General features: G+C 39.1%; 2 protein-coding genes across 11 annotated transcripts in view; one reads left to right on the plus strand and one right to left on the minus strand.

Annotated features, from left to right (window-relative positions):
- LOC134228144 (uncharacterized) overlaps positions 1-18,074 on the plus strand; it is a 52,189-nt gene extending 34,115 nt beyond the window's left edge. For all 10 annotated transcript variants that reach the window (XM_062709922.1, XM_062709920.1, XM_062709927.1 and 7 more), the window contains 2 exons: positions 6,855-9,280; positions 16,907-18,074. In XM_062709922.1, coding sequence (XP_062565906.1) covers positions 6,855-9,280; positions 16,907-17,006 — 2,526 coding nt within the window. In that variant the 3' untranslated portion in view covers positions 17,007-18,074. The remainder of the gene's footprint in view (positions 1-6,854; positions 9,281-16,906) is intronic.
- Positions 18,075-18,388: 314 nt separating this feature from the next.
- On the minus strand, positions 18,389-22,244 carry LOC134221428 (uncharacterized). The gene is made up of 6 exons (XM_062700619.1): positions 22,150-22,244; positions 21,747-22,082; positions 21,566-21,680; positions 21,316-21,440; positions 21,148-21,252; positions 18,389-18,406 (listed from the first exon to the last, which is right to left on the minus strand). The coding sequence occupies exons 1-6, from the start codon at positions 22,180-22,182 to the stop codon at positions 18,389-18,391; spliced, it is 732 nt and encodes a 243-aa protein (XP_062556603.1). The 5' UTR covers positions 22,183-22,244.
- Positions 22,245-23,318: the final 1,074 nt, after the last annotated feature.

A 23,318-nucleotide genomic window follows, 5' to 3' on the forward strand; every position in this document is an offset into this window, starting at 1 on the left:
GCAGAGAGAATAAAACGCCTCCAATCTGGTCTAATGGCCTCATATTCATATCTACAAGAAAGGGCGCAGTCTCGATTTACGAGATGTACGATCAACAACAAACCAGACGTTTAATCTGCGACAAATCCTTCCGGAAACACAACTTGCGAAGTCTTCATCTGTTTGTGGACTCAAGGGTGTACGACTCAGTGATACGAAACAAACGAACGATGGAAAATAATGCAAGGCCACGGCGGATTAGGCTGATTCGTGTGTAACCGGATATTCTGACGCTCGATCAGAATATCAAAATCGAGCATCAGAATATCTGGTGAGAAAGATTTCAAAGTGCTGGAATTAAATTTAATAGTAATAGTTCTTCTAATTGTAAATACAAATCTAATGTAAAACTATTACAGAAGCTCTAACTATTTCCAATACTTTTAATAATAAAAAATTAGCGAAGAATACCCAGCTTTGCCCGGGTGTTCCATGTTTCAAATGTTTTCCACAGCAGCTGACCCAAAATTGTATTCTAATGATTTTTTACCTTTCCCCGTTAAAATAGATAAATAAGGCTTAATATATCATAACATAAACAAATGTTTTAATATGATGTCTAATATGTATTGATGGAAACTGAGGTTTGTCAAAATATTTTGTTTCACAAATTTTTCTAGCCTATCATTGATATTTTCCATGACTACTGAATATAAGATAGCTTCAAAGCCGAAAACGAATTGAAGGATAAACGTTCGTTTGATTTTCAAGGTAATTCGTGGATTGAAGCGAAAATTTATTTTTATTATCATTGTGAAAGGATGAATTTAAATATTTTGGTTTACATTTTAAATTCACTTTCAAATTAAAATGAATAAATAATCTTTTACTGCATTTAGTTAACTTTGTGTGTTCCCGACCCGAGGCATAGTGTATCCATTGTGCTTGCCACCGAAAAGGACGACACCTCTGGAATACACGGCGTGTTTGGTAAAACAATATTATCACAAAAAATGAGCATCGCTAAAATTTTAACTACGTGAAAATATAGCTTCTTATCTTTCATTTCCTGGATATTTAAAAAAAATCTACCGAGGGGTCCCGAACAACTTTTGTTTTTCTTTTCCAAATGGAACCTGCATTCTTATCTAATACCAACCGCCAGTCACAACTCACTCCAAAGTTGAGTATTTCGTTAATTTTTTCAACCATTTTTCATGAATTAAAGGCAGTAAATGGAGGTTTTTTATTCTTCTATTTCAAACCTAATTTTAATGGCTCAGATGTGGACAAGCATTACGTAGCCGAAATTATTAAATTCAAAATTTGGCTAGCAACCATTACCGCTACGCAATGGTTTAACTAACTGGTATTTTTAACAGCAATCTCTTCCTGATCAATTTACTTATGTTTTGTTACACTTTTTGAATTTAAATGTAAATTAGCAAAATTAGTAGAGATCTATAGATGTATGATTTATAGATATATAGATGCATAAGAGTTTACAAAATGATTGTTTGAGCTTGAAAAACGATGGACATTCAAGACTTAAGGATTTTTGAAAACCTGACGACTTTTTAACACATTTTCAAGAATGATATCATCAACATATTATAACTACTTTTGAAATGAGCATGCCTAGACCATGCTGGACACATTTGTTTTATTGAGTTGTGACAAATATTAGCGGGACCTAATCATTGGTAAAACTTTTTGAAATAACGGTTATGATCATTGTTCATCTAGGTTTATTCCTTTAGGTAGATGAATGGAAGTGAAGCTCATCGATCACTTCAAAGTCTGATGGTTGTAACAAGAATCATGCAAATAAGAGTCGTTCAGAAGAAAAAGCATTTGGAGTATAATTTTCAGAAAAATATATAAAGCTCTTTTAGTGGAATGTATTCAACCGTCGAAAATTAACTGGTGGAATTAAATGGAGAGTACTTAATTCGTCTTAGACGGCATAATTTTCGTTTATTGGTTCACTATTCTGAAGTGTGGGACAATTTTTTTTTCATATCATTCATCCGTTTTCTAACTAAAAATCCAAACTTTTGATAACATTTCACAAAACTTCCCTGGTTCTGATCATCCAGATTTTGTGATTGCGTTTTCTGTTTTTTTTTTTGTTTTTGGCTTGGCCTCAAGTTTGACCTAATAATTAAATGTTATTGTAAGTTTTTGCAATAATGTGGCTATTAAATGAAAAGTGAACTAAATTGAACGTGAACGTAAAGGTCCCCCATTCACACTAGCATGCATAATCCCATTTTTGAGAATTCCCAAATCGTTATCAATTTTTTAATATGATTTGACAGAGAGAAGCGAAATTTTGTGAACAATCTGCCCGATATGAGAGTCTGATACAAATACAATTCAAACATAATTACGTTTGTGGTACAGTCTGTTTAGGGGAACGATTCAGCACTTCATCTCATAGCATCCCATCCAAAACAAAGCAATGAAAAGGTACCGTTTCGACTTGAAGTCCGGACACTTAAGCACTGCTGAATTTTTAGTTCAATACTTCAAACGGAATTGAGTACTTTACACTGAGTGATAACACACCCTGTCAAAATTAACTTATCAAATTTGCTGTAGTGTAGTAAAAATGACATTTTGTATGAACGAAATAGCTAATATAATCGAAAACATTGAGCATCGCTTGCTTCGAAATCCGGACACAGTATAAGGGATGCTTCAAATACCGGACAATTATGCTTCGAATTTCCGGACACTTCAAGTTTGGCTATATTGATTTTCAAATAGCCAATTTAATCCGTTCAAAGACAACTAGGATATAGCATTCATATTTCTCAATTAATATAAATCCGTAAAGTAAGGTTTCTATACACATTTGTATGGAAATCTGGCATCCCCCGGTTGTGTGTACCATCCGAAGTTTCTGCTCCGAGATTGACCAGGACTACCAAAAAACAGCATTTGAAACCAAGCGGGAGCATTTAACTGCAATATAAAACATTGGGAATCTAATAATTTCATACAATCTCCCCCCTCTCCCCTTTCAAAGTAGAACACCTCTTTGACATTTGACGTGTCTGTGGATAATGAAATGTTTTCTTCAATCTCAATCCTCTCAAATTCAACGTGGGTAAGCTGCAATTAGTGATATTTATGTGTCTTTTGAAATCCGTTTTAGTTTGCTTTTAGAAATCAAGGATTGCAAGGAGCGATTGAAATAATGAACTCATGCGGATTGATAAATCAGGGCGTGTCCGAGAAATGTTGAGTTTTTTTATTTGACGGGAGTCGTTCACAACGTGTCTTTTTATACAATTCTGTTAAAAAGCTAGTTTAACGAACTTGTTTTTTTGTCTACAAAAATTTGGATAGTTAAAAAACTATATTTGAAGACAATTTTTCACTAGAAACTGAAGTTTGGCTACTTGTGTACAATTAATAAAGTGATACCATTTACAATATGTGTATAAGTAAATATCGATAAGCTGAGAGCAAGCAATGTTCCTTCTGGGGTGTAGCAACTAAAATCTAATGAAATTGTAACTATGATTTCTTATTACGAATCGTTTGTTTTCAATTAACTTAACTGATAAATAGTTGTTTAACATCATTTCAGCATGTCCGGCAATCGAAGCAATTGTAAAAACTTGCCTCGAAGTCCGGACATACAGAAAATGTAATATAAATTATAAAGCTATGAATTCCCAAGCAATTTCTATAATTCATGACAAAGAGTGCTAACATATTATGTTAATGAATTACTAATATCCCTTGCAAAAGATAGAATATAGAAAATATGAGCTTATTTTCTCTAATGTTGAGTCTTAAACTGCATTCAAGAAAAACGAAATTCACCGTTGATTATGACATGCTTTCAACTTCTACCTCTAATTTTCAAGGTTTTACCACAGATCACGGATTACTTACATTTGTTAAAATGGTTTCAAGTCCAAGAATCGTTCCCTGCATTGATAACCCAAGATAAACTTGTTGAGATGGTAAATAAAGTCGAATAACAATTGAAGTGTCCGGCTTTCGAAGCGTCCGGCAATTCGAAGCAAAACGGTATTTGATTTGTTATTTATTTCGGTGATTTTTTCAGCAGGGAGCACGCATGTTAGCAAAAAGAAGCGACAAGATTGGTGCTATATTTCTCTGTTTTGCAATGAGATGAATATATGTTCAGTGAGATGGAAAACGGAACAGTTCCCCTATATAAGAATTAGTTTGCATTTCCTTTGAAGCAATATAACTCACGAACGGGATGACCGATTCTGCCGTAATCTGAAAAAGTGACGTATACTCCATTTTCCAAAAATGGTGTTAACGAGTACTATTCATCGAGCTCTTTAACAGAAAAATGGAAAACATGCATGTTGTAAAATGGCTGTTACGTCACTTTTCCAGATTACGGCAGGGTTGGTATGGTTTTCTTACTAATCGATTCGTCTTGAGGTCAACTGTGTTTCTATAGGTATATAAAATATTACCAAATTTTGAGGAGAAAGTTGAGAAATTGTGGAAATACAATTTTGAGGCGAGTTGTGAGGAAACTCAATACGATCGCGCAAAAAGTGATCTAGAGTGCATCGCTGAATGAACTCAACAATTGACAGTAAGAATGCAAAATATAGTCGAATCTCTACATTTCGATGTTCTATATCTCGATATCTCTCCCTATGTCGATGGTTTCCTCGGTCCCTTCAATCTACATACATTTTGGGTTTCTACATCTCGATAACCTCCCTATCTATATATCTCTCTATCTAGATGTGTTGTAATCGTATTTTGTTCTGGATTCACTCTCCTTATGATGATATGTTCAAATTTTTAGGCTGCTAGACCATCTTTGGACGATAACAAACACATCAACAATAATTAATGACATTTGTTTTGTTGACGTTTTGTATAGCAACAAGCTTTTTTGGATCTAGTATCCCTTTAAATTTTCCTTCCATTCCTCGATCTCTCCCTATCTCGATGGTCCCTTCAATATCGAGATGTGGAGAGGCGACTGTAGTATAATCCCGAGCAAGGTCGGGTACGTTCAACTAGTTTTTCTTGCAAAATTATCGAAAAATAATCTATTAAATCCCAAAAAATATCTGATATTGGATATGAAATCGAGAAAGCACAATAAAATAAGCGAAATTAATTTTAGCGGAAATATCTCACCGTAATACTACGTTTTGAAAGGGCAAGTGAATTGAACAACTTAGTTGAATGCAATTGACTTGCCAAGAGTTGAACATGTTCAACTTACTGTCCGTGTTGTGAGTTGAACGAAGGTGTTTGGACGCGTTTAATCCAAGCGACTTGTTCAATTCATCTACATGTCTAAACGTAGCATAATAATCATACCCATTATGATAAGCGCAACATAACAAAACGCAATCGGATAGTGTCATTTTCCTCGCCTCAAGATACATATTCATTCAATCAATGGTGAGCAGCAAAAAGTTTTCAATTCACGATAGGGAAAATGTTAATAAAACAAACGTTGAAACACAGGTGTTAAGTTCCAGTAGGACACCGAAGAGGAAGAAGAATGATGCATTGGAATAATATCAATAATATTCATAAAGAATTAATCCAATTTCTTGCTGAATAAAATGATTGAAATGCTTACAGTGGAACAATTATTTTAATGTTTGCGGAACGGCTTTCACAGCTTAAACGATTGAAGCAAAAGTGTAGTTTGTCTGCATTGCATTGCTTCATCGCAATATTTACAGTAGTGTCTGCATTTAACAAAGTCGATATTCCGGTAATCGATTTATTGAAAAATGTATGGACATCCCCACACTGTAAAATGTCATCCAACAACCGTGTGACTACTCACCGGAAGATGGCAGGAGGGTTTTCCCGCACAAGCTAGAAAAAAACATGTTTAGATTCCTCTTTGCTCGCTAGATGATGTTGTTATCACCGGCAAATTGTTCGCCATTTCGATGTATGGGAAAACTCGAAGTGAACCATATTGTTAATATAATATATTTGTTTATAGGCAGTGCCTATTAGGCACGCATCTTACCGCTAGGCTAAGGAGGGCTGCAATTCAACACACTCTAGCCAGATTAAAGTTAGACCTAATCTGGTAAACTTTGTCTCGGCTTAAATGGGTTATTTAACAGATATAAATCTTAGCATTTCCAGAATGAATAAAACATATAGGGGAAGGAGGGACAATATGCCCTAGCTAAGCAAAGACAAAAGCTTTAATGTTTTAGCAGTAACGATACCATTTAAAAATTGTAGAAAAGCTTAATCATATTGATAATATTCACATTTCAAAAAAGTGGCCATGAGGCAAAACGCTGGCAGCTCTTTAAGAACAAAGCACCACGCGTCGGTGAATCAGCATTCTGGTATAGACAGTGCGTGGAGACGCGTAGTACATTGTAGGTTAGACCCCCAAGGGCGTTTTGCCTCGCCGAAGTGTTAGATGTTTCATCAAAATGTGGAAAATTTCAGTTTTTCTAACCTTCCTTTCTTTTATTTTGACACTTTTTTTGCATAACCGATATAATTTTTGGTCTAGTTTTATTACGGCACGTACAAGCACGTACAACTTTGTTGTACGAGAAAGACAAAAAAGAGAATTTTCGGAAACTTTTATATTTGGAACACCCTTTCACAAAATTGGCCATCATAATCGCGAAATGAATGAAGTTAAATAACAATTTCCAAAAGAGAACGATTCTACTAAATATTGTGAAAATAGGAGAGATCGGCTTTATATGGAAACGCTGTATATGGATATAAAAAGGCAAACCGTGCAGTACGGTCTATCGATTAAGAAGAATTTATGTACCCCGTCAATGAAAAAAAAATCACATGTTTATTTTACCAAAAATTTTATATCTTTTCATTCTCTAATGGTTTTACAGGCTTCCAGACCACTGTTGCTGTTCGGCCTCTGGCTGCTACTGGGCCATACGGCAGCTCAATCGTCGCAGTCCATCGGCAACGGCACCGTCACAATCACCTCCCCAACGTCCACCTCAACCTCCTCTTTCTCGTTCGCCGAGGCCACCCCATCACAATCCAAACTACGGTTTCTGCGGCCCACCTACACGCGCACAGAACTTAAAGTTGCTCGAAGTTTAGAACCCGAAAACGTTCAAAAACTGAATGTGCGTTCGAACAATGGTCGAATGGTGGAAATTATCGTAAAGAAACGTGACGACAAGAACGCTCATGCGCGAGGGGTACCCATTCCACATAGCTCAAGGCCAGCGTCTTCCGAAGGATACCGAATTACCAGCGACAGTTCACCCGAATCGGTAGACATCATCGATGCCTTTTTGAAACACGTCAACCGGATAGAAAGGCCGGCACGGTTCTATGAAGATGAGAGCTCGATAAAAAATGATCGACGGCCGGTGAGAATCGCTGTAAATAGTCGACCGGTTGATGATGCGCTAGCGGCCAATGTTCCATCGCCGGTCATAATCAGCTCAGATACGATTTACATGAAGGACAATCCCTTTTCCAAGACTAAGAAGAAGGCTCGGGCGTTGCAGGAAATAGGCGAAGACGGCATTCCAGTTGTACACGGTATTCGCGTCCCTGATGACGAAGAAGATAAAAGGAAAGTGTGGCGTAACGCCAGGGTAATCAACGGCGAATTAGTCCCCTATGAGAAAGGTCATGTACCAAAGAAGATGGAAGGAACTGCAGATACTTACGGACAGCTTGTCTTCGCCAAACCTATTACAAATAGCGAACAGCCAAGCCGCAGAAGAAGCATTGGTCCATTCACAACAGCCGATAACTTTCCGGTCGATGAAGAACAATCGAAAAGCTTCGGGCCATTTAGCGTGGAAGACAATTTGCGATCAAGTGTTCGAATTAACAACGCTCAACTAAGCATTGGACCATTCTCGAGGGCAGATAACGCTCGCGTATCAAACGCCAAGCTAATCGAATACATTAAGAAAATCAACGATCAGGAAAGTAGAAAACACTATTATGCGGCTCGTACTCCAAATAAGGAAATCTTCGCCGACCAGCCAAAGATCCAGAGGCGTATGCTGCAAAATCCTGGCAATCCGGTGTATCCGGTATCAAAATTGTATGCCATCCCTGGATCTCATCAACTGCAAGGTGAGTTGGACGATGATTCGAGAAAACCGGTTTTGCAATACGCACACCCTGAATTAGGAGTTCAGCCGGCGAAGTTTGTCCCGCCTGAGAATAAGCCGCCGAAGGCCATGAAAAAGGTCATCAATATTGAATACAGCAAACACAATGATCATTCACCATTTGCCATAGAACCGGCCATGCTGGGAAAAGACTACTACAGCGCTCCTCCGATGATGAAATTCTCACAAAAGAATCCTTATGACGAAATGCATCAACCGGTGAAGATTCCTGCAACTTATCCATACAACTATGGCTTCATAAGGCGAGTAAAACCAGAGCGACCATTCTGGGTGAAGATCAGTGAACAGGTCAAGGATGGATTTCAATCCGGAATCCATTCAGTGCATGAGTTCGCCAAGCCTGTGTTGGATCCGTTGGTGGAAGCGGGACATAAAATCTCCAAAAACCTGGGATTTTCGAAGAAAACTAGCGAAGCTAAGGACAAATCTGATCTGGTGGTGGCACCAGCTGCAAATTCGATTGTTCTGCCAGCTCTAGGAATGTTGGCCGGAGGTGCTGCGTTGGGGATGGGCGCCCTTGCCGTTGGACGATTCTTTGATATGGACCTGCTGAGGAGATCTGGCGAACAGTTGGTCATGGAGCTGGACGATCTGGAACATAAGCGAGCATTGGAAGGCATTGAGTCTCATCCGGATAAGTATTATCTGGTTGTGCCGACGACCGCCATTACTCGGTTGGAGCCAGTTCAGGAACACGAAGAGCACTTCAAGCGATCGAAAAGATCAGTGAACATGTACCGTCTGGAAGATGATACTGTTCAGGATAATGATATCTATCGAAATGACAAATTCGACGACCAGGGAGACGTGATTGAGATAATTGACCTGAAATCGCAAGACGACAGCGGTGAACTGCGTGATGACAGCTACAGTGACAGCGAAGACAGCATTCAATCGATTGCAGAAGAACCGCGTATTCGGCGGAGGAAGCGAGCCATCGGAGCATATGACGAGAGCATTGGTCAAGTGTTGCAAAATGTGGAACAAGACGCTCCCCGGCCTTCGAGGGTTGGGTTTGAGGAGCAGCTGAGACAAACCAACTGGAAGAATCCTTCCTGTGCCAAACGAACCTTCTGCCAGGTAATGGTTCAGCAGGGTGCGGATGACGTGGTGCTCATGGAGAAGAAGATGTACACCATGCTGGAGATGTGAGTATCTTTTTTTTTTTTTTTTTATTCTTTATTAAAAAAAAAAAAAAAAAAAAAAAACCGGGCTACCTACTAAACGGGACATGAATAATTGATAAATCATGAATATATTTGCACACCAAAATATAAATTCTTGTTACAGCAAAATTAATTGCTGAAGTTTATCCAGCAATCTAATAGTTTACTGTGATTTCAGCATCAGCTTTTTTCTCCTGATTGATTGCAATTTCTATGAGACGTAAAATATGTTCTGTCAATGTCATTAGTAGCAATGAAAAAAGTAGAAAATTTATTGTGAAGTTGCTTTTAATGAAATTCCAATACTGTCTGATTTCCAGCAAAATAAACTTAAAGTGTGAGCACAAATTATGGCCTTTTCATCCTTTTAGTGCTTCGCTACTGGCTGTGACGGTGGTGGTAGCTGCTGTTCACCAACGAAACATCTCAGGGAACATCCATAAATTCTATAACGCTTAGAGGGGAGAGGGGTGGCCTGAAGTGTGAAAATCTATTCAAACATTCTAGATAATTCATATAAAAAGTGTAACATAGGGGAGAGGAGGTATCATACATGATCGTTTTGGCGCTACGTAATTAATGGTCTTCCCCAATTACAAAGCAAACCATGCGCTCCATGATGGCAGAGAGAAAGAGTGTGAGAAAGAAACATCACATATGGAATCAAAACCAGAGTAAGGAGGAGGATCTGTTGTTTATGTCTATGGTGGGTGGTGGTGGTGGCGCCTAAAATTTTGACAGCTTGATGAGAGAAACTATGCGATGCCAGCGCCTCCACGAGATTGCCACTTGTGTTGCGTTTCAAAACGTCCGTTAAATTCCTTACACACGATTGAGAATGGACTTGTATGTCTGTTCTCTGTGATTAAAGTATCCTTTCAAAAGGCTCGGAAGCCTCCTTTCAAGAGGCTCGGAAGCCTCCTTTCAAGAGGCTCGGAAGCCTCCTTTCAAGAGGCTCGGAAGCCTCCTTTCAAGAGGCTCGGAAGCCTCCTTTCAAGAGGCTCAGAAGCCTCCTTTCAAGAGGCTCAGAAGCCTCCTTTCAAGAGGCTCAGAAGCCTCCTTTCAAGAGGCTCAGAGCCTCCTTTCAAGAGGCTCAGAAGCCTCCTTTCAAGAGGCTCGGAAGCCTCCTTTCAAGAGGCTTGGAAGCCTCCTTTCAAGTGGCTCAGAAGCCTCCTTTCAAGAGGCGCTGAAGCCTCCTTTCAAGAGGCTCGGAAGCCTCCTTTCAAGAGGCTCGGAAGCCTCCTTGCAAGGGGCTCAAAAGCCTCCTTTCAAGTGGCTCAGAACCCTCCTTTCAAGTGGCTCAGAAGCCTCCTTTCAAGTGGCTCAAGCCTCCTTTCAAGAGGCGGAGAAGCCTCCTTTCAAGTGGCTCAGAAGCCTCCTTTCAAGAGGCTCAGAAGCCTCCTTTCAAGAGGCTCGGAAGCCTCCTTTCAAGAGGCTCGGAAGTCTCCTTTCTAGAGGCTCAGAAGCCTCATTTCAAGAGGCTCGTAGGCCTTCTTTCAAGAGGCTCGTAAGCCTTCTTTCAAGTGGCTCAGAAGCCTCCTTTCAAGAGGCGCAGAAGCCTCCTTTCAAGAGGCTCCTTTCAAGAGGCTCAGAAGCCCTCTTTCAAGAGGCTCAGAAGCCCTCTTTCAAGAGGCTCAGAAGCTTCCTTTCAAGAGGCTCAGAAGCCTCCTTTCAAGAGGCTCAGAAGGCTCCTTTCAAGAGGCTCGGAAGCCTCCTTTCAAGAGGCTCAGAAGCCTCCTTTCAAGAGGCTCAGAAGCATCCTTTCAAGAGGCCTGGAAGCCTCCTTTCAAGAGGCTCAGAAGCCTCCTTTCAAGAGGCTCAGGAAGCCTCCTTTCAAGAGGCTCAGAGCCTCCTTTCAAGAGGCTCAGAAGCCTCCTTTCAAGAGGCTCAGAGCCTCCTTTCAAGAGGCTCGGAAGCCTCCTTTCAAGAGGCTCAGAAGCCTCCTTTCAAGAGGCTCAGGCCTCCTTTCAAGAGGCTCAGAAGCCTCCTTTCAAGAGGCTCAGAAGCCTCCTTTCAAGAGGCTCAGAAGCCTCCTTTCAAGAGGCTCAGAAGCCTCCTTTCAAGAGGCTCAGGCCTCCTTTCAAGAGGCTCAGAAGCCTCCTTTCAAGAGGCTCAGAAGCCTCCTTTCAAGAGGCTCAGAAGCCTCCTTTCAAGAGGCTCAGAAGCCTCCTTTCAAGAGGCTCAGAAGCCTCCTTTCAAGAGGCTCGGAAGCCTCCTTTCAAGAGGCTCGGAAGCCTCCTTTCAAGAGGCTCGGAAGCTTCCTTTCAAGAGGCTCGGAAGCCTTCCTTTCAAGAGGCTCGGAAGCCTCCTTTCAAGAGGCTCGGAAGCCCTCCTTTCAAGATGCTCAGAATTCTTCTTCCAAATGCTTGGAGGCCTCCTTTCAAAAGGCTTGGAAGCCTCCTTTCAGAGGCTCAAAAGCCTCCTTTCAAGAGGCTCGGAAGCCTCCTTTCAAGAGGCTCGGAAGCCTCCTTTCAAGAGGCTCGGAAGCCTCCTTTCAAGAGGCTCAGAAGCCTCCTTTCAAGAGGCTCGGAAGCCTCCTTTCAAGAGGCTCGGAAGCCTCCTTTCCAGAGGCTCGGAAGCCTCCTTTCAAGAGGCTCGGAAGCCTCCTTTCAAGAGGCTCAGAAGCCTCCTTTCAAGAGGCTCGGAAGCCTCCTTTCAAGAGGCTCGGAAGCCTCCTTTCAAGAGGCCTCAGAAGCCGCCTTTCAAGAGGCTCAGAAGCCTCCTTTCAAGAGGCTCAGAAGCCTCCTTTCAAGAGGCTCAGAAGCCTCCTTTCAAGAGGCTCGGAAGCCTCCTTTCAAGAGGCTCGGAAGCCTCTTTTCAAGAGGCTCGGAAGCCTCTTTTCAAGAGGCTCGGAAGCCTCTTTTTAAGAGGCTCGGAAGCCTCCGTTCAAGAGGCTCGGAAGCCCTCCTTTCAAGAGGCTCAGAATTCTTCTTTCAAAAGGCTTGGAGGCCTCCTTTCAAAAGGCTTGGAAGCCACCTTTCATAGGCTCAAAAGCCTCTTTTCAAGAGGCCTATTTTCAAGACGCTCGGAAGCCTCCAATAGTCATTAAAGTGTTGTAATTTGTTTCACGGAATAATGAAAATTTCAGCCTACTTTATGGAGAACCATATATCTCGTTTGTGTTCAGGTCCATTTTTCATAGGGGAACGGTTCGGCACTTCATCCCATAGCTCCCATTTCCATCCCATCAAAAACAAAGCAATGAAAAGGTATTTGATTTGTTATTTATTTTTGTGATTTTTTTGCAGTGAGCACAGTGAGCACGCATTTTAGCAAAAAAATGACAAGATTGGTTCTGTATTTCTCTGTTTTGTGATAAGATGAATATTAGGGTGGTTCAAAAAATTCATTTTGCTCCACAGAGCTCATCTGATTCTTTAGCACGTTCTGAGTGTCTTCTGAAAATTTGTTGAAGTTTGCATGCAAATCAGTATGGGGAAATTTATTTTTTCATTATACTGTTACTGACGCTTCCCCTTAAGCGCAGGTTAAAAGAAAACTTACATAGCTAAAAGTAAGTTTCATCAACGATAAATGTCGTAATCAACTAAAACTCACCCGTGTAAAAAAAAAAGAACCGGGTGTAGTTCAAAGAAATACTTATCAAGAAAAAGGCTGAAAACCGCTGGTGTGTAGCAATCGTTCCGAATCTATATAGCTTGATGGCGCAAAGGGACACAAATTTGCATGGTGCCAATTCCACTTGTGTCACCCATTACTATTAGGATAATTCCCACATCCCCATATCATACAACGGGGATTATGATAGTCTTCGGTCACTTCTCGCTTAACTTTTCATAAGTTCCTAAGTAACACTTTTTTCATGAATTAATTTGAAAAGCGCAATCAACAGAAAAACATGAAAGCTTTTGATTGCAGTACTCAAATTAATTCATGAAAAAATGTTACTTAGGTCCTTTTGAATAGTTAAGCGAGTCTTCTTCTCTCATCTGGAATATAGTCCAGAGGGTTGGCGCGGCAGTTGAGAAGCGCTAAGCGTGGAAGGTCCAGGATCAATACCCGTCTTTGGCCGAATTTTTCGCTAGGCAGCATATATAGGTTGTCGAAGTATACAGCATTTCATTCCTCGATGGGAATGTAAAAATAGATTCAATGTAGATGCATTTGTCACAAAAAATTATGGCATACTGAAGGTATGTACACTGAATTACCGCAATATTGTAATAAAGTGTTGCAATCTCTTGTTAGGCAGGCTATGTGTATAGACGAGGAACCGGAAAGAATAAACTTTGGCTGCTACGCCCTGGTCTAGATTTCTTTGTTTCGCGATAAGATGAACATATTTTCAGTGAGGGGTCGTACACTAATTACGTAAGCACTTATGGGGGGAGGGTGGTCTGCCATTTTCTTATGCTCCATATAAAAAAAATGGTTTATATGGGGAAAATCTTACATGGAAGGAGGGGGATTGAAAACCCCAGAAAAATTGCTTACGTAATTAGTGTACGGCCCCTGAGATAGAAAACAAAAAAGTTCCCCTACAAAAAAATATTGAAAAAATATGTTTTGTGAAAATGAGTTTCTCTGGAACCAGACCACGTAGGAAGCTCTTATGGGGTGAGCAGTCGTCTGACGTTTTCTTACGCACCATGAAATTAAAAAATAAATCTTACCGGTGGGGGGATGGGGGATCCGAAAAATCCCGAAATAATGCTTACGAAATACGACCCCCAAAAGACTTCCAAATTCTGATTTTTGACGTAAACTACGTCTTAGGGGAAGACTCGGATACAGGGTGTAAAATGAAAATTTCAAAATTGTTGCCGAAATCATGTAAGATTTGTAACATTAATAGGTCCTTTATCTTTCAATGGATTTTAAATATTTATATATCAATCGATTTGCAAACTTTCCACCAATTTGCCAGTAGTATTTTGAGTATCAACGCTAAGCTTTTTTGTTTTAGTTCTTTTATGCATCATGCATCTCCTATGCAGCGAGTTCCAATCCTTGGTAATTGGCTACTTTTAGGGTAATATCAATTGTTGAATTGGAATGTATGGATTGGGTGGCCCAGCTGCTAGACAGTGGGGTCCTACTCCCTCACAGAGTGGGAGATGCTGGTAAAGCTAGGTACCTAGTAGTGGGATAGTTCCTTCTCTTATATATATGTAGAGCGGAATGACTGGTTCAGTGTGCTATATTTGGTTTTACGTAGTTAACGTCGAGCGGTCGTGTCTTGTATGCAACCCCATTTTTTCTTATTCAGATGATTGGTTCTTCTTTTTCTTCTTAATGGTTCTACATTCAAACTGGAACTTAGCCTGCTTTTCAGCTTAGTTCTCTGTTAGAATTTCCACAGAATTAATTGAAAGCTTTTCTATGACCGCCAATTGCATGAGTATGTATCTTATGTGGCAAATGGATACACAATGCCCAGGGGGGCGAGAATTTTTCCCACTCGCAAACATCCTGGGCTGGAACGAGAATCAAACTCATTATCTCCGGACTGGCAATCCTACGCCTTTGTTCGCTTGGCCGACTGTACACCCCAGAGAGTGTTGCCCTGCACTATTATTGATCAACACTTGAGAGCCCTCAAAAGATGAGTTAGTTCTTTTTCTTTTAAATCCACTACATTGTAAACGTTACAAATACGAATTTCAACCTTAACAGATAGGACGTATTCAATGTCTTGTACTTGACTCATCTTCAAGTCGAGTCAAGCTCTCAAGTGCGAAACACTGAAGACGGCCTGACTGTTGAGGTTGAAATATATATATCTGTAAACATTACAACGTGGAGGAATTAAAAGAACTAATACTGAATTGACTTTTGACAGTGACAATTCGTTGAAAAGCTTTAATTTTCATATTATATCCACAATATGCAATAATTAGGCAGCATTTATATTGATATACATATATTACAAACATAGTTGCTCGAAATATGTTATCTCCTGCCACAGCCTCTTGATTCATTATGATGGAAGTGTTTTCGTTCATGATTATGGCCAAAAATTATGAAATTAAAATAAGCACCAACGGGGACATGAATCTGCGTCCATTTTCAAAACCACTTTCACCTGTTGCTGGTCAGCTTACTCCACTGCACCGACTCCGAGTTGTTCCAGTAACACAAAGATCAAAAGATCACAGAGCACAGCAGAATTCCGCCGCATTTTTTTTTTCGCACAGGTCCTTTTACATACGTGCCCTTAGCGACCGTGTCAAAGCCAATACTCTTACACGATTACGTGTCGCAAGTTGGACAATCACAACACAACGCCACCCCACCGTCGAATCTCCCGAAAACAGTGGAATGTGGAATGAGCTCGCGAATTATTCGCGAAACGAGGAGGCAGTGGAATTGAGAAAGCATCTCATCTCGTGTATCTATGCGCCAATGGCAACGCAACGCGAGGAGTGTGGAAGACGACGTACCACGAAACATGCGCTTTTACACCGCGGGCGATGCCTGAGCCTACTATGCTCAAGTGAATAAACAAAAAAACGAGCATGAACACATGAGAAAGTTGCGGAGCGGAGTGCGGAGATGTTTTATAACTGAATGAATGGGAAGGCGTGTTGCGTTAAGGTGAATGATGATAACTGCTTTGCCGTCGTCATCGTCGTCGTCGTGACCGCGTTTGGTGGTTGCATGGGAAACAGCAAACCAAACTGGCATTCGACGCGGCGGCGGTGAAAAGTCCTTGCGGCGAATTCCTACGTACCCTGAAGTGTATTACGCACCGCATCATGTGGTCGGGCGTTTGACGATGTGTGGCCTCGTTTTCCAATATTGTCAATGAATTATACTATTATCTCAATTTTATAGTAGAGGAGAAAAAAATCCTTTGTGCAACGTCTTTGCAAATATTGAAGACGAATCTGTACTTAGTTTTCAACAACAGAACACAAAACTCCACCTATTTAATGGCAGATAAGAACCACTTAGAAGGAGGAAGCTTACATATTTCATATTCCTTGAAAATGTCATGTACATCTTCACAACTCGACACATTTATGTAGGGGAACGTTTTTCATATCACTGAATATCATCTCAACGTAAAAAAGGAAACAAGCACCTATTTCGTCGCTTCTTTTCACTGCTGAAAAAAATCACAAAAATAAGAAGCAAACCAAATCTCTGGGATGGGATAAACATGGGAGCTATGAGATGAAGTGCCAAACCGTTCCCCAATATCAATATTTTTCTGTAGACAAATAACTAAAATTCAATTTCCAATCCGGTCACAATTTATATCGTTACAAAAACTCAAAAACCAAACTTATTTGAATTTTCTTCTTAAGTAGCGTAAGTGCCCATAATGAAGGTAGAGCGCCTAATGAAGTCAATGTATTTCCAAATTCTATTATAGGAACAATTTACCTATTACAGGTGCTAGCTATTTTTATTACAACTTGAAATATATTGTTGACGTTGAGTTGACGAATTTTTAGCAGAGTAATAATTATGGAAGCATTATAGAATCTACTAAGCAGATCTGAAAAATTGAAAACAAAGCGAATAATTATTTGCTTCTAGTCACTAATGCCTCCACAAATAGTACTTTGTTCATAAATGCAATGAAAACATAAAATGACTAATCCTAGAACAAAACATAACAATTTGTTTCCATTTTAGGATGCACCCAACATTAGGAGCGAGCCTGACCACCCATCTGTCCGAGGTAACCGACGCCATCAGACAGCATGACTGTGCCCGATTCGTGTGTCTTCAGTAAGCCTAATTCACACCTTTTTGATGTAAATACCCACACTAGCGACATAAAACTAGCAGGTTCTGGTGGTGAAAATAATTTTATATTAAAATTGCGTTTGAACGTGGAATACTAGGAGAACGTTACCCACCACGACAGTTAAGAAGGATTTCAAAGCAACAATCAGTCAGAAGCCCTACTTCTTTTGAACTTCGATATTTCTTGGAAAATGGACATACCCGTTGCATCACTAGATTGGATCCCACAAAAGCTAATTCATATGTTGACCAACATTTACCGTACCGTATTTTGAAATGCCAAAGCAAGATTAGGACCAGCCCGGTACAAGAGCAGGTTTTGAGCAACGAAACATTAAGGAAAGGCTAGGAAAACAGTATCGTTTATATTTAGTGCCTTTAGCGTAACGGAGACAGGTGCAAAAAGCATAAGCTAATCCAGAGCCAACAGTGTAACCTTTTCGCAACAAATCCGTGTGAATCCGACGAAATCGCGAGAAACGATTGACAATAAACACGTAACAGCTGTTTATGCATAACCGAACCTAACTTATTGAAGAGTGCGACTCCGCGACCTTTTACAGAATGTGACAAAACAAAAAATCTCGCATATTTATTTTGATTTTATTTAAATTATTCCGATTGGTTATTTAATTCATAATAATTTATTCGCGTGCCGACAGAAAAACCGTAATCATTCATAATCGATTTTAGCGCAAGGTGAATGTAACAAATATTTCGCATAATCGTCACCACGTTATAAGAAAATGAAAATAAGAAAGAGATAATCATGAACACTTTGTCACAAAAAAGACCGAAAAAATGAGACTAATCAATCACAAATCATCAGTACACTTCGACACTTACAAACACACAGATACTTTCGATGTGAGATAGGTTTACTTATTTACAATATGTATAAGAACCGTTATAAACAATAGAGATAGGATAAGTACTGTTTAGTCTTGTTTAAAACCGAACGAGTGAGCTTAATGTTGTGATTTGGGAAACCTGCGACGAAGATCATTGGAGAAAATTTCAGAAAGAATGAAATAAAAAAATAACATGAAAAACATTCAGAGCATGTGTTCATTACGATATATCACAGTTCAAATCTTAAGCATTATTGTGGCCTTATTTAAACCAATTATATGATTCTTAAACAGAGCAAACAAAAATATCTTCATTTCCTTTGGCGTTGCATATCAAACTACTTTACAATTACTTAGTATTATGTTCAAAATATACCCACATGCAAGTATTGGGAAGACGATATGTGTTAAGGACAAAACGTTCCTTTTGGGTAATACTTTTTGAGGAATTTGGAGAAATAAAATTGATTGATTCTTCATCCTTTGTGATTTTTTCAATTTGTCCATTTTCCCTAATTTAAGAACTGTTAGAGTACTGAAAAAAAAACAAATTTTGTCACCGAGTTGTGACACTGTCTTTCTCGCGTTTAGCCAAAACACCAACCTTATGTGGTTCAATGAATCATTTTCTCCATAGCTTTTAAACGCAATGGCCGATCGTTTTAAAATTCAATAGTGATCAACTAGGCTTTGTCCTCTGTCGAATGCAACTTGATGTAAGAAAATCGGATAAGATTTACTATTCGCGAAGTCGAAGCAAATTCTGCTCTTCCCTCCTATGGGAAACCCCATTGCTATCTGTCAGAGTTGAGTGAAACATGGCCGCCATCTCCTCCTCTCTGTTGCTCTACTGTAAAAACCCATAAAAAACTGTCATTGTTTGCAGAGCTTAAAATATTCATCTTCATGAAGCAACTTCGGTCCGAATTTTGACAAACATCGCATGAATATTCAAAACATAGAATGACATAGTCAGACGAGTACTCCACGAACTCATTCATTCGACTGTCACTGAGTGTGTTTACTATGTGCAGAAAAAAACATAATTAGCATTATTTATGTTGATGTCTACCGCTGAAAGTGCCTCGCGGATGAAAATCGGATTCAGTCCTGTGTGATAAATCACTTTACACATTTGAAACGTATTCAGATTTCAGATAATTTATCAATTTATAAAATGTGCATTATTGCATATGCATTATTCAACTGAATATTGACTGTCCAGGGGCCGACTACGAATGTGTCGAAAGTGAACTGACAAATGAAGAAAAATGGACTTCACTAAAAAATTTCGATTATTTAACACTCTGATTGTTTGTGTGAAGAATTTTGCTTCGACTTCGCGAATATGAAACGTTGGCTAATGTTTTTCTTAGCTTCTATGTACACAGTACACTACACACACACATGGTTTTGGACAAACAAACATTTGCTCAGTCGAGCTGAGTCGATTGGTATATAGGGGAACTGATCCGTTTTCCATCTCACAGAACATATATTCATCTCATTGCAAAACAGAGAAATACAGCACCAATCTTGTCGACTCTTTCTGCTATCATGCTACTGCTGAAAAAAACCATTTTTTTTCATTGCTTTGTTTTTGATGGGATGGAAATAGGAGCTATAGGATGAACTGTTCCCCTAACACTATGTGTCTCATAGGCTTCTAAAAAAAGTTAAGTTTGGAGTGAAATGATAGCCTTTCGGTAAAACTTGGTAAAAATATACTCAATTTTGAATGGAAACAAATTAAAAGTTAGGTAAATTTTACTTATTTATTGTTAAAATGAGATTACTCAACGTTGGCTTCCTACACTTTACTGCCCTTGTTGAGTAGTTTTGCTCTTCATTTTATGTCAACAAAGGGAGAGGAAGGAAGATGCAAGAGAAAAAAGTTATTTTAGGTACTTTTTTCTAACCGTGTACCTTTATCTGTAGGGCATTGCACGGTAACCGCAAAATACTCAATAATTGGTAAAAAATGCGCATTTCGTTGACCAACTAGAACTACCCAATAAATGGGTAAACCTCTTCTACTCATAAATGCGCATCATAGCTATATGTCAAAAATTGCGTACTTTTAATCCCTCCAAGAAATACGCTCATGAGTGAAAATAACGCATTTTCAGTAAACAAAAATGTGGGTGGGTTTCTTGGTTCATCGGAAAATTGGAAGGAAAATTTCTTTCAGGCCAACAATTTTAGTTGTAGAAGGGAACAAAACAAAAGCAAACAAGTTTACATTGTAATCTTTATTAAAAACTTATTTCTCTTATCGAAAACTTGAACAATGAACAGTTTTTAAACATGTTATTCACGAGGTCATTTAATCAGAGTTGGCATTCATGAACTCCATCAGTTTTGCACACAACTCATTGACGTGACGTCGGCAGCTGTTTTGCTTAACTCGGTAACTGATTATTTCTATTAGTTCTACGAGCTTAACCAAAGAGGCCGGCACTTTATGGTTAAAAACACAAAAAAACTTAATGAATGTATCAATTGCTTGCACAGCATCTGCACCAAGCAAGAACACTTGTTCCTCTGCATATAGGGTCGGTGTACCGGTAATAGTGGTATTAGTGACAGGTCCAAATTGTTTAATTCATATCTATTGGTAGGAATATTTTTCCTGTCATGTAAATATATTGGCAGAAAGCTGTTCTTCTCTACTTTTCAGGAAAAATATTGTTGATACTTCAAAATACTGTTTTCTTTTCAAAATCGCTTCCTCCATTAACTGGTACATGGACAAGTAATAGTGGTACTAGCTAACTTCTGTTCCTATAATAGTGAATCCCATTGGTTTCTTATGGGATTCACTATTATAGGAACGCCTCACTATTATTGGTGCAAGGGAGCCAAAAAGTTAAGGAAATATGATGTTTTTCGATGTTTTCCCTGAAAATTTGTAAACTTTTTTGCACACATTCACCATTTTTGAGCAAGCGCTATGTTATGAAGTAATTTGCAAAAATTAAAATTCACTACATCTAATGAAAATCGAGTTTCCACTATTACTGGTACACCACTATTACTGGCTCAGCCACCCTATCATGTAGGGGAACTGTTCCGTTTTTCATCTCACTGTACATATATTCATCTCATCGCGAAACAAAGAAATACGGCACCAATTTCGTCGCTTCTTTTTGCTAACATGCGTGCTCACTGATGAAAAAAATCACAAAAATAATAAACAAATCAAATACCTTTTCATTGCTTTGTTTTTCGTGAGACCAATATCGGAGCTATGAGATGAAGTCCAGGAGCAGTAACCCTATATTCGTCTTGGTTGATTAGATGCGGTGGTACTTTCTGGTCGTTCTCAAAGTCGTAGGCTGCATATCTTGCTAGCTGCTCAGCCAAAGCTGAAGGCGATTCCTGTGTGAAATAAAGAATGTTTGTAATTCTATATACATAAGATAAAGTAATATGATTTCTTACCGAAATGAAACGAATCAATGGAGATGCAAGTTCTTCTTCGGGTTCTACTTCAATGACAGGACGTAACTTTTTAACACCTTTTCTAGTCAATCGCCCCATAATACGCAAGCATCCACGAATGTGATCTGCGAATGAATTCATAAGGTTAATAGCTTGGCTTGCACTTAACAAATCTAAATCATATTAACATGAAATTACGCTATAAAACAAGTAATTCCAAATATACTGTTTTGTTTTTTATCCTGCTTACCATCATGAACCATTGCATACGTATCCTTTTCAAGCATCAGACCCAACGAAAATAACTTTCTTAGATCGGCTTCCTTGAAGAAACTCGGATTCATACGTTCATATGCTTGGCGAATCTAAATTTAAAAAGTGAAATGATATTTTTACGCATATTATATACAATATTCTACTAATCTACGTACCATGGCTCCATTGTATGATTTATAATGAGGTAACACTTGAAGTATAGAAGATACTCCTTTTTTGCTGTCGATCAGCATGTTGTGCAGTGGTTGAATTGTTATCATCATTCTTGTGATATTCATAAAATTGGCCGACGTTGCCTCGATTTGTGCGCACTGTTCCGACAAACCAACGATTTCTGACGAGATGCTAACAATGTCGTTCTTCTTTGCACGATGAGTAAATTTTCGTTTGGATGGTGAAATGCTTTTACTTGCATTCCGTAGGTGCGAGAAAATCAGTCCTGAATGTCCATTTCCTGGTCCTTTTCCGGAATACTTCCAAAAGAAATATGACTGAAAATGAGATTTTGATGAAAATCATAGTCAAATGGGTAATATGTGTTACAATATTATTACTCACATAGTCAGGAGCGTCTTCAGTTATTTTCGTCATCCTCAGCACTGGAAATGTAGATACAATATCACATGCGAGTTTTTTCTTGTCGGCGGTGGTTGGGTATCTAAAAGCATTAAAAAAAATTAGCGGAACTGGTGTGCAATATAAGATGAGGATTTTCCCTCACATTTCTAACAACTACTGAAGAAACAACTGTTTTTTTGCCGATTTCATAGCTGTGCTGGATGATTGCATTAATTTGCGTAAGATTTATTCTTTTTGTCAAGCTAAACGTTATATTTTTAAAGTTTCCACAAGTTTTTGTCAATGATTTGCACTTTTTAAAATTAGCTTCAAACTGAAGACAGCTTAGTTTAGCAATCGGCCCATTATCCTCAATGATTTTAGGATAATGGGTAATGTGGTGAACTTTGTTTGTAGGTTTGGTTAAAGGGAAGCAAATTTGAAAGTTTTTATGAAAATTGTCGATGGATGTTTTGAAATCGTCCAGCATATCTGTGGTTAGGGTGTTTGAAAAGCAATAGAACGTTATTTTCAGTAAATCACGTATGATGTTCCTTAAATTCACAGTTTGTGATAGAAGATCTGTAAAAAGGAAAGGAGTGGCGCGAAGTAAGAGCCACATCTGTGAGGCAGATTGGCTTAGAGCGTGACCTTTTGATCTTAAAGTTTTAGCCGAGAAATTGGCACTTGGCTTATCTTTACATTCCGCTGTACCGTAATCAAAATTGGAGATTCTTGAATTGAGCTCATGTTCGGAAAGTGATTTTGAAACGTTAACAAAATGATTCAGGATTTTCTTGATACATAAAGGGACTATTCCTTCTAGCACATCATGCATAGGGTCAAATGTCATATTGTTGATCATATGAAAATATCTTAAAGACTTAAAAGCATTCTCTTTAACGATTCCGCATTGAGCTGGTGATAAGGAACCATTGTTTATAGCCACTAAATCCAGTTCATAACTTTCTCTAGTTCTTAGTATGTGTTCATTTCCAAATCTGCCGTTGTGTAGATCCTTTCGCGTTATGTAGCAAACTCTGCAGAAACTGCTAGACTGGGGAGGCATTAACTCCAACAGCTCATGAATGGCCGCGGTGTCACCGAGGATATTTACCAAAGTAGCTCGAAGTGTGAAACTCTGACCGTTTATATGAAGCGGGATTCCC

This window comes from Armigeres subalbatus, chromosome 3, assembly GCF_024139115.2.
Source record: "Armigeres subalbatus isolate Guangzhou_Male chromosome 3, GZ_Asu_2, whole genome shotgun sequence".
NCBI lineage: Eukaryota > Metazoa > Arthropoda > Insecta > Diptera > Culicidae > Armigeres > Armigeres subalbatus.

What these genes read in the sequence shown, in the direction of transcription:
- LOC134221428 (XM_062700619.1), bottom strand. Translation starts at nt 22,182, where the DNA reads ATGACGAAAATAACTGAAGACGCTCCTGACTAT. An exon ending in GTATGCAATGGTTCATGATG is followed by an intron (nt 21,441 to 21,565) that starts GTAAGCAGGATA and finishes ATTCATTCGCAG; the next exon opens with ATCACATTCGTGGATGCTTG. An exon ending in CATTGATTCGTTTCATTTCG is followed by an intron (nt 21,253 to 21,315) that starts GTAAGAAATCAT and finishes TATTTCACACAG; the next exon opens with GAATCGCCTTCAGCTTTGGC.